Source organism: Pogoniulus pusillus, chromosome 15, assembly GCF_015220805.1.
Source record: "Pogoniulus pusillus isolate bPogPus1 chromosome 15, bPogPus1.pri, whole genome shotgun sequence".
In the NCBI taxonomy this organism is placed as follows: Eukaryota; Metazoa; Chordata; class Aves; order Piciformes; family Lybiidae; genus Pogoniulus; species Pogoniulus pusillus.
In genome coordinates, this window is record NC_087278.1 from 14,520,064 (window position 1) to 14,532,135 (window position 12,072).

The window sequence follows — 12,072 nt, forward strand, 5'->3', positions numbered from 1 at the left end:
AGGTGGTTGAACCAGGATGAAATATCATGGAACTGCTTTTTGGGAGCTGCTTCAGAAAAGGCCAGAGTGTACTGCAAGAAAGCAAGCAGTGTATGGGGCTGAGAGAGAGGTTATGGTAGGCAAATAGAGACACAGAGAGACTAACAGACAAATTAAAAGATCATCCACTAATACCACAAGTGCTGCAACTCCTCTCTGAGTACTCAGAGCAACTCAGGAAGGAAGGATGGTGAAACAGTAACATATAAAAGAGAAAAAGAAGAAAAGATTGAAATGTGAAAGACCAAACTGAAAATGCTAAAACTGACAGAGAAAGGAGAGGCTCTGCCATTGCAATTAGGTCAGTAAATATGTGATTTTTAATCTAAATTAAGAATTTACATGCTGTGTGTCAGGAGAAAACCTGTTTGTAGAGTGAAAGTACCTGCACATGCTCTTGCCCTGAATGACAAGGCAAAATAACCACCTAAAACCCCCAGTCAAGAAATCCCTTGCAGATTTAAATCAAGAGTAAAATCCAAATAAACAAACAATCAAACACATACCTCACCCCCCAGAAAAAAAAACCAAAACCAAACAACCCCCCCCAAAAAACTATATAAATGAACATTGGATCTTATATGCCAGCATGGCATTGAAGACCACCACCCAGTTGAGCAGAAAATTAATCTCCAGATGATTTCATTTCATGGCAAGATTACCTTTGCTGATTAAAAAAAAACCCACACCCTGGAGGAAAACCAGATCACAGATTAAGCAGGAAAAAGGAAGAGCATTCAGTGACCTCAAAGTGGATCTTCTGAGAAACTTGTGAGGAATAGACCAAGGGTAATGTACAGGAGAGACAAAGAACTGTGGGAGCTACAAAAGAAATGGAATGTGCAGATCTGCAGGGTGACCTTTTTTTCTCTAAGCCAAAGGGATGAATACCCAGACTGTACCATGAAGGAAAACAAATGACAGGAAGTGGGAAAAGACACAATATGGAAGATTTACTTTATGCTGAGGGAATTACAAAGGGAAACTGTTCTTCCAAGCCTATAGGAAAATGACCCTGAAAGGCAGGTAGAACACTGCTTAGGCTAGGTATCTTGCACAGATGAGAACATGCAGAAGAAAGACCATATTAGTTACTGATTTCACATGTACCAAAGGATAGGTGACCACATCAGACCCTGCCCCTACTGCTATAAAAGAAAGGCAGCTAGAGATGCTCTACTCCCTTCCAGAAAACTGGGAACTTTTTCTTGGCACTGGACACAGCACAGTCTCGTTGGCTTTGTGTAACTTCTGTGACCCAATACCCAAGGACATTTCCCCAAAGGCACACAGTGACCAACAGGTTGCAACAGCCTAGATCCAATTATTTTCTCTGATTCAGAATATAAGGAGAGATGCTAACTAACCAAGGTACAAACTTTATGTCTAAGGTCATGAAACAGCACTACTGAGTACTAGGTATAAAAAGTATTAAAGCCTATGCCACATCCTTCTCAAACAGATGGCCTTTCAGAAAGATTTAATCAGACATTGAAATGCATGCTGCGAATACTCATTACCAGCACAGGATCAGGCTGGGACAAGTGGCCAGCACTGACGTTATTGCCTACAGGGAATTACCACAGGCATAAACAGGATTTTCAACACTTGAACTTCCCTATAGATAGCAAGCACAGGGTCTCCTTGCCACTGCAAGAGAGGTTAAAGCAAAACAAATCACAATGGGGTGGGCCAGGTCTAGGTTGCAGAGATGAAGCAAGAGACTGCATCAGGAATGGTGTGGTCAGCAGGAGCAGGGAGGTCATTCTGCCCCTGTACTCTGCACTGGTTAGACCACACCTTGAGTCCTGTGTTCAGTTCTGGGCCCCCAGTTTAGGAAGGACATTGAGATGCTTGAGCGTGTCCAGAGAAGGGCAACGAGGCTGGGGAGAGGCCTTGAGCACAGCCCTACGAGGAGAGGCTGAGGGAGCTGGGATTGGTTAGCCTGGAGAAGAGGAGGCTCAGGGGTGACCTTATTGCTGTCTACAGCTACCTGAGGGGTGGTTGTGGCCAGGAGGAGGTTGCTCTCTTCTCTCAGGTGGCCAGCACCAGAACGAGAGGACACAGCCTCAGGCTGCGCCAGGGGAAATTTAGGCTGGAGGTGAGGAGAAAGTTCTTCACTGAGAGAGTCATTGGATACTGGAATGGGCTGCCCAGGGAGGTGGTCGCCGTCCCTGGAGCTGTTCAAGGCAAGGTTGGACGTGGCACTTGGTGCCATGGTCTAGCCTTGAGCTCTGTGGTAAAGGGTTGGACTTGATGATCTGTGAGGTCTCCTCCAACCCTGATAATACTGTGATACTGTGACTCCAGCCTTTGTAAGGAGCAGTCATGGGGTTTTTGGCCTCCTCCATTTTTTTGCCGCTGCTAGTCAGGCCACCACAAAGCTGTGGCACAAAACAGTGTTTGCTGCACCCCACTTTGAAAACACAATGAACTCTTGCTCATCATATTTTTATGGATACATAAAACAGAGCTGTGGTCATTTCCTCCCCTTCAGTATCTAGAACAGGTGAAAAAATGCACAGTCGCAACAACCTGGGGAGGGTTGTTGGTGAGGGACTTGGGGCTTTTCAGTCCAGAGAAGAGAAGACTTAGAGAGGATTTGATAAATGTTTACAAGTACCTGAAGGCTGGCCAGGAGCAGGGGACAGGCTCTGCTCACTTGCTCCCTGCGACAGGACAAGGAGCAATGGGTGTAAATTGCAGCACAGGAGGTTCTGCCTCAACACAAGGGGGAATTTCTTTACTGTAAGGGTCACAGAGCACTGGAACAGGCTGCCCAGAGAGGTTGTGTGGTCTCCTTCTCTGGAGACTTTCAAGGCCTGTCTGGATGTGTTCCTCTGTGATCTGTGTTAGATAGTATTGTCCTGCTCTGGCAGAGGGGCTGGACCCAATGATCAACTTGGGTCCCTTCCAAGCCCTAACATCCTGTGAGCCTGTGAACCTGAGACAGGCAAGTAGGCCTGGCAAAAAAAACCCAAAACGCCAACCAAAACAACCAAAACTCTGCTTGCTTTCCTCCTGCACTTTTTCTCAGAAATTTTATTGCAAGCATCATTTGAAAGAGTCTTTAAGCCATATTTTGGCATGGATTTTTGATAAACAGCATTTTAAGAGGCTGATTTTACCATACAAACACCATTTTTGTAAGTCACTGAAACTCCTGACACTATCAACAATCGAGCATGTGGGTTTATTAATTATCACTCTGGATGAAAAAGCCTTGTTTTCAACATTACAGATCTCCCCCTTCTTAATTTAAAGACGTTTCTTACATGCTGTGGATCAGAAAAGTCTCACGTCCATCTTCACTTCCCACGTTGGCTGGTGAAAACAGGAGGAAAATTAACACAAACTTTATTGACAGAAGCATTTAAGTTCTTCCTCCTTGTAATTCTGAAGGTATCCTGTTGGCCTAATGACTTCCTGTGGATTAATGTTGCTGTAGGAAGCATCTGAGCCTTCCCTGTTACTCCCCAGACAGGAGGAAAATGACCAATTTTTGGAAAGCTTTCTGGAGCTGCATCCATCATGTATCTCAGAAATATCCTCAGCAGATTCTCAGATTTTCCCAGTACTCTCTGCAAGATCATTCTCTGGTATTCCAGATATGCATAAACTTCACCAGACTAATCAGTAAACATCCTGGTGTTTTGATTTCATTTCTGTCCTTTGGCACAAGTCTTTGTTCTTGCAAATTGAAGCATGTGAGTGGTGCTCCAAGAAGTCAGTGAGATTGACTTGGATTGTAGCTGAGGTTGGACATGTGAAGTACAAGATAGGGACACCACTCCAGTCATCCCCTAAAGAAGAAATGATGACACACAGTGGTGGCTGAGAAGATTAAAATGAAGTGGGAAGAGATGAAGGTAATGGAGAAAGAATCCCAGATGTCAGTATTATTTTGTTATGGTTGCTGCAGGGTTTGCTGGAGTGGGGCGGATAATATACACATTACACCTGCCTCTTCTTTGTCTAGGATCTACAAAGTACTCTGATCCATAACCAAGAAGGCATTAGAAATGGTGCAATAAGAGCAAGGAGATCCTGTATGTACTTGCTGGCAGCAGGTAAGCAGGCAGACATTTGCTATCTCCTCGTGACTGCAGTACTCATAAAACACTGGGCTCACAGGTATGCTGCAGAACTGGGACAGATGCAGCAGTAATGCAAAACTCTTCCTGCTTCTCCATCGACATGCCTCAGGGAGGTGAGAAAGTCACAGCTCTTGTTACTTATTCTGTCCTTGATCTCTTTTGAGAAAAGAGACTGTAAAATTGCATTTCATGATGAAAGCACCTCAGCCAGACACTTCAGCCAAGGCCTGAAACCAAAAGATCACATTTTGCAATTCACTGTTAGAAAGATAACTGACTGGTCAAGAAATTTCAGTTGGTTACCTAAACTATTAGGGATTTTGGGTTCATCTTCATCTGCAGTTCTGAGGCCTTGCTATGTTTAAATGCCCATTTCAGAAATCCTGAGGAAGTTATAATAGTCATTACACCTTGAAGGAAGGGGGGGAAGAAAGAAAAAGAAAACAAAAGATTTTTCCTCAAATGTAGAAAGGAAGGAAGATAATTCTAAGACAAGCAGTAATGGCTTGATTTTTTTTAACTAAGGTGGAAAACTAAAAAGCTTTTTAGTACAACACCTCTTAGAATCACTTCTGCCCAAGCACAGGCATCAGATTTAATGTTCTAGAGATTCTGAATATATGTTAAAATGACAATTTTCTTCTTAAAACAGCAGAGATAGAGGCTTAAGACTTGGGCTCAAGCCCATATTTAGCACAAATGCTCTCTAAATCTTTAAGACACTCATTAACCTTTCTGAAAAGCCCACTTCACATTTCTTCCCAACAAAGGCAGAGGATAACGGCACAACCAAACCACGCCAACTGAAACATGCATCTTACAGACTTAGAAAGACACAAGGTACAAGCTGATCTTTTGCTTTACTGACTATCAATCAGCAAAACCTGACTATTTAGTACTGCCATATGATGTGTATCCTTAAATGGACATCACTTTCCTTCAAATACAAACAAGTTTTCCTCGGTTTTCTATAAAGGCAGGAAAACTGCACATCAGTAGAATGTGTCTAATCCTCCCATCTGCTGTTTCCTTAGAAAAATATTTACTTTTAAACATCTGTACTGCATTTCCACAGTTCAAACACACACGTAGCTCTTGGAACATACATAGTATTTAGCAAAATTTTAACTAAGTTTTCTTAGCAATTGTACAGTTTTCCCTTGACAAGGAGAGGATCCGACTTTTTCAGGAGGATTACTTCTGGCCAAGTAATTTCAAGCAGCTCTTGAATAAAATAGTTCATTAGTTCATCAAAAGGAAAAACTCCAGGGAACTGCTGGGGAAGGAAGAGAAAAGAACAGCATGCCACAGTAATTAGGTTTTCAGATTGTCCCTTATCCTCCAGAATGCAGGTACACACACGCATGTCCCTCTTCCCCTTCGGTAAAGCATTTAGGGGAGCTCATTGCACATTTCTCCCTGGGAATCAATGTTCCAGAGATTAAAGTTGTAACCAGGCCATCATTTCCCAGAAAGATATTAAAAGATACCACCTTCTCTTAGCCCGTTCTATTGTTAGTCCACAGCAAAACGGAAGTTCTCTCCTCTTTGCAAGCATTTAAATACCTTAGTTTCAGACTTAGTTACCAATTCAGTTTTCTGACCTTTTTGGGCTCCCAAGTCTGAAGCTAGAAAACCAAAGGATCTCCACTCAAGAGGAACCACTTGCCTCTGCCCACGTGTACAGGCAACTCAGGGGCAGCAGAGCCACTGACTGTACCTACCTGGGATCAGGAAAAGGACTGGGCCATTGGGAAAACTGAACAGGGCTTGCAATTGTTCACTGGAAATTGCTGACCAGAGAACAACCTCTTTTGATCTAAATCTAGCAAAGCAGAGTACAGAGCATCCCAGGACCATGCCAATTCACAACAGGTCTGACAGCACTGTACAGCTTCTTCTTGGCTCTACACTCCATGGCTCAAGGACAGCACAGCCCTCACACCCTTCTCCCATTGTTCTTTCTGTCTGTTCTGCACTTAACCAAAATGCCAATGAAGTAGTCCACAGGTCTACAGGTAAACTGACTAAACTGTGAACCAAAATGCCAACTGATATGGTTCTGGTGCTACCTTCCTGGGCTTTGTCACCCTTTTGTTTCAAATTGGCTTGAGACCACTAAGAAACAGCTGATGATCATCAGAAACATCGTAAGGTCACACTACCTGCTTGGCATGGATCAGTGGTTCTGAATTATGCATTCACAGCATACAGGATGACTGGAAAAAATCAGGAGCTGCCAGAAGGACATGCTGCAGCCTCTATGAACTCTCCAATTCTCCTTATTAAAAGGTGCCTGTTTTGAACACTGCATTTCCCCACAGATATGGTGTGATTTTCCAAGTTTTGCAATATCCTTGAATTGTTACACTGTTTGTTGATATTGTTATGGGTTACAGATGGAATTCTGACTATCTGCTAGAGGACTTAGTTTCAATCCACACCTTTAGAAAGCAGTTTTGAGAACCATGAAAAACTCCTTCATCTGCATATTATCATTTGAAACAGTTAGGAACTGACCTACAACATGACAGAATGAGTCTTATATTAATAATTACTTGCACATTAGACTAGTAAGTGAAAGCCTATCAAACTAACAATTATTGATATAAACAAAGAGTTTATCTGCCCTGTTTCTGGAAGCATTTTGCCTTAGGGGAAAATTTACACCTGGGCAGATAATCAGGATATGGTATTTGAACACTTGAATCCTGCTGGAGTCTTCAAAGTAGGTGGCAAGTGGTGCATTAAATTTGTGCTGTTTCTTCCAAGCAAGGTGAATTTGCTTTTCTGTAAGTAGCAGGGAAAGCAACTTGGATCCATGAATGGATTTAATAGATTCAAATTTTTAAAGTACCAAATGTTTTTTGTACATAAGCTAAATGAATGAAATTATTTGATTGACCACAGAAAAATAATAGATAATTGTCCTAGTTTGAAGCTAGCTAGAATGTTTTGGTGAGAAGGACTAGATCATAGGCTATGAAATCAAAACAAGACTGATGTCTACTTCGCTCATAGGCTTGCTGAGATGTATAAAAACATAAGTCAAAACATGGATACACTCGGCACCACTCTTGCTTGGGCTGCTGGCTGAGCTGCATCTCTCTAACCTCACCCTCCATTTTGGGCTAACTCACTTTGCTTTCTAACCCTCTGGCTGAACCTCCATTCTTCCTTGGGACTGGGGTAAGGTTGAGAGGGGTAGGGGGAAGGTGTAGGGGTGGTTGGGAGCCCCTCCTGGGGACTCAGGTTTCTGGGAGGGGAGTTGTGTTTCTGTATTACCTTTTTATCTTGTATATTTCTATGTATAACTGTATTAACTGTAAATATCTGCTTGTATATTGTGCCAGCTGTAAATATAAGCTTCATTCATATTTCCAGAGCTGGCTGAGACTAGTCTGGGTGACTTCTAAAGTGTGGGGGGGGCAGGGAACACCCAAACCATCACAATAATTAAAATTACATCAGCAGCACTAGTGGATGGGATGAGAGAAAGTGACATCACAGGTCTCATATAAGCTGCAAGAATATTATTAGATCTAAGCCTAGCTGTGAAATTACTATCTGCCCATGGGATCATCTTTAGGCAGTCTGAAGCATTGTTTCATCTACTAACAGACTCAGGATGATAAGAGGCTTACTCTGCTTTCCACCTTGTTTTTTGGCTTTTCTTCACTCTTTGTTCATGTTAGCTGCAGAAGACAGCAAGACAAGCTTCAGCTAAACCGTGGAGCTTTTTACAGCTTTACAGTTTGTTCCAAAGGCTTCCCCCTCACCAAAACCAAAATAAACCCACAAACCAAACCAACCCCCAAAACACTTAAAATGAAACTGGTAAAAATGCACACACAATGTAAAATTGGAACATGGCAACCTAAGGAATACTCACTGGCCTAATGCAGCACAGAGAGACCATAACACTCTGCTTGTAGATTCCATCCTTTGCCCAAAAAACCTCAGCAGCTACCAGTTTTATCTTGACCTTGTCAAAATTCAGTGACAAAACCCTGAGTGACCTCAGTAGGTGTATTTCGTCATTCAACACCTAGCACACAGGACATAATTCTCCTCAAATGCAGGTCTATCTGGGACACCTAATCTCAGATTACTTTTCTGCATTAAACTGGACATGGTTGCATTTTGATCTGTTTCACATACCACATTTCTGTTCCTGGCAAATTATTGAGTTGCCTGTATTTGTAACAAGACTCACGTGCCACCAACCCAAAAGAGTCAAAATTCTAAGGGCATGTAACAAGACAGGGAATGGAAAAAGGAATTAAAAAGGAAGCTTCAAACTTTCCAGTCACTTTTTAAAGCTGTGCTTTAACTGCAAGCAGGTCTTAATGGCCTCTCAGAAATCTGAGCCTAACTCCCAGTATTTGAAATCATTCCCAGGTGCCCATTTTGCAAAATGAGGCAAAAGTCCAGGAACAAGTGGGACCACAGCCACTCATGGACTTTTGCATATGCTGTAAAGGCAAAGAGGGGCCTTGTAATTTCCTCCATGCTACAGACACTGGGCATCTACTGCTATGCTATGAGTTATCACTTAAAGCACTTCCCAACATCACTTCTAATAAAACCTTAGACTTCTGCTCCACCAACCACTGAAACCTGCAAACAGGCCACAGGTACAAAGAAGGCTGCCTCTGCTCACATCACCAGAATCTTGCTTTTCTTAATGTTTTCTCCTATACAGATCTACTTGTTGTCTTTTCTCTTAGTCTGCAGTTTGAGAGTGATCATCTCTATCAAACTGAAGAATTAGTTTATCATCAATGCCAGTTAGTAGCATTATATTTTATTAATAGTAATCAACATATCAACATCAGATTGTTTCATTTTTCCCTTTATCCTTTTATAACTGATACACAGAACAGACTTTTCATGCAGACCCCACTGGCATAAAACTTTGCTTCAAAACTCTCTGTAAACACAACCACACCAGTATTAAGTTCATAGTGGCTCTGTGCACTTAGAAATGAGGTGTCTGCAAGATACACCATCCCTGTTGCAAAATATCCCAACACCACTCAGCTTGAGCCAGGAATCATGTTTACGAACCATAAGTTGTTTGTGGCCAGTCAGTAGCACTTACAGACTTTTGGATGTAAAGAAGAATGGTGACAAAGATCTAAAGGTTAGTCAGGGCAAAGACTCAGAAAGATGGGCTGGAGTAAAGACAAGAGGCATATGATGATAAAGCACAACAAATAGAGAAGTGAGACTGTACTGCACAAAATGTCAAAGAAAAAAAAGGCAGAACAAGCAAGGCAAAAAAAAAAGAACAGCAATATATTTGAAAAATCAATTTTATTTTTAAAGGTGTCCTGGATGTAATGTGGGATAAGTTAAACTTTTTTTTTCCTCCTGAAAGTGACAGCTGTAGGGCTAGCTATTTAAAATAGTTGGGAAAGTCCATCTTCACCTGTGCTTTTACCTCATCAGAATTGCTCTTCATCTCAAAAGTGGTAAGAAACATGTCTTATATTGAAACACTAGCAGCTTCTTAATGTGCATTTTGTAGCTTGTTCCATGTCCACTGATATGCAAAACTTGTCTCAGTTACCTTTAAAATGGAATTCTCATTGATACTCTTTGTTTCTCACTACACATCTATAATTAAGTGACCAACTTATTTTTAGGGAAATTATATTCAGTCTGCAGTAAAGAAAGGCACAAAAAGACATTTAAGCTTGAAGAACTTCTGTGTCACAGAACTGAAGCACATGCCTATGTTCCAGAAGCAATGTGCATCAAAAGAGACTTTCAAAACAATGCATGTTCCTTCAGAGACTTCATAAAACAGTGATTACAACAAACAAAAAAGAACAGAAGTTATGTCCAGATGAAAGGGAAGTACAGGAGTAACAAACAATTTGCAAATAATGCAGACTCATTCGTTTGCATATTTTAAGCAGTATTTACTGTGATTCTCTTTAGCCACCTCAGTGTCAAGTGTCTCCACTTAACTACACATTCAGGTTCTTTCCATTTGCTAAAGCAGCAGGAACAGTCACAGGGCTATATAAAACCTGTCTCATCTCCTAGGTAATGACTGGATTGAGACACCCAGTGGGGTTCCCTTTTCTCTGGTCCTTAAGGAAAAGTAGCATAGACGAAACACTTAAAGATGAGTAAACAAATTTGCAGGGTGAATCCTTCCTTCTGGGTTGTAGAAACTGGCTAGAAATGTTATCCCAGATGTAGCATTTTCTGCATCTTAGTCTGAACAGAAATACTAAGAGAAGCAATCATATTTGCAATGTGTTAACAATTCTGTCTCAAGACCAAGTCTGGTCTGATACATAAAGCTAAAGCCCAGTAAAATCCTCACTGAATTGCTTTGAATGCTCAAACAGATCGAGTTTGCTTTTTCAACTGAGGCTTAAGTCACTTCCAGTTTTCTTTCTACACATTTGCTTATCGACATGGGTATCACAGAAACAGCCTTACCTGAGCTGCATCTTGCTGCTGTCTGAAGGCAATTGCATTCTTTATGGTTTGGATGAAAAAGCCATTCAGTTCTTTTTGTTTCTTGTTTGGCAAAATCCGGAGCAATGGGATCATTATGAATGGGAAAGAAACTGTAAGAGATTTTAAACACTGAATCAGATTGTAAAGGTATTTAATAACTCTTTCCATTTATTAACACTATCAAACTCATCAAGTAGGATGTATTACTTCTGTGAAGCCTGATTTTGCCTCTTTCTCCTCTGCCCCCACAGGCTAGTAAAGGATTTTCTTTTAGAAATTCCATGCTGGACAGAACTCCCCCGCCAGACAGATGCCTTCCAAACTTGCTTTTACAATGCTTCAAAACTTCAGTTTATCTTCTTGATGACACGGAGCCACCACAATGAAAAGGAGAACCATTTTCCCTGCCTGCTCCAACAATTACATACAGAAATAGGGGATCTTGAACTAGCCTAGCAGTTTATGGCACTGATCCATGAAATTCTGTAGAAGTTGTTCTCATTTACTGTTCTCCAATATTAGGATATTGGTTTGCTATCCTATTTTGCTTTTCTAAAGAGACTGCAGAGTCTAGAAGTGGGATGTTAACACAAAGATGGTCTCAAGCCCATGGCCTTTATAGGAAGGAACTAAAAACCTTAGTAAAGTCTTCCTCATAATAACATCTTTGTTATCTTAAGGCTAACAAACCAGTCATCCAAAAAATTCTGGGTAGCCCAACAGGTGTTTGCCCCCAGCAAGTCAACATTGTGGAAATTCAGACTATAGAACCATAGAATCAACCAGGTTGGAAGAGACCTCCAAGATCATCCAGTCCAACCTAGCACCCAGCCCTAGCCAATCAACTAAACCATAGCACTAAGTGCCTCATCCAGTCTTTTCTTGAACACCTCCAGGGACAGTGACTCCATCACCTCCCTGGGCAGCCCATTCCAATGCCAATCACTCTCTCTGGCAACAACTTCCTCTTAATATCCAGCCTACACCTCCCCTGGCACAACTTGAGACTGTGTCCCCTTCTTCTGCCGCTGGTTGCCTGGGAGAAGAGACCAACCCCCACCTGGCTACAGCCTCCCTTCAGGTAGTTGTAGACAGCAATGAGGTCACCCCTGAGCCTCCTCTTCTCCAGGCTAAACAACCCCAGCTCCCTCAGCCTCTCCTCATAGGGCTCGCAATTTATCAGCAGGAAAAGATGAAACCAGGAATCTAAACCCTACAGAAACTTTCTTTAATGAAGGGCATGGTCTTAGACACATAGGGGCACATTTCTGTCTCTTCAAAAAATAGTCATAAATCAGACTTTGCAATCAGGCTAAACATCAGCCCCAGGGCATTCTGGATATATAACTGCAGAAGGAAAGGCTTTACGTGCTGCTAGTACAGGTGCAATCTGTAATGACAGCAGGATCAGATGGACACAGGAAACTTTCTCACTGAGCCATCTGACACTACT

The 12,072-nt window shown here is 41.9% G+C and overlaps 1 protein-coding gene across 4 annotated transcripts in view; it reads right to left on the reverse strand.

Moving 5' to 3' along the window:
* TBXAS1 (thromboxane A synthase 1) overlaps positions 1 to 12,072 on the reverse strand; it is a 278,058-nt gene that overhangs the window by 97,280 nt on the left and 168,706 nt on the right. For 2 of the 4 annotated variants that reach the window (XM_064155467.1, XM_064155468.1), the window contains exons 8-9: positions 10,599 to 10,729; positions 8,029 to 8,184 (exon numbers count right to left, since the gene is read on the reverse strand). In XM_064155467.1, the coding sequence (XP_064011537.1) occupies positions 8,029 to 8,184; positions 10,599 to 10,729 (287 nt within the window). The remainder of the gene's footprint in view (positions 1 to 8,028; positions 8,185 to 10,598; positions 10,730 to 12,072) is intronic. The other 2 variants (XM_064155470.1, XM_064155469.1) reach the window with 1 other exon arrangement.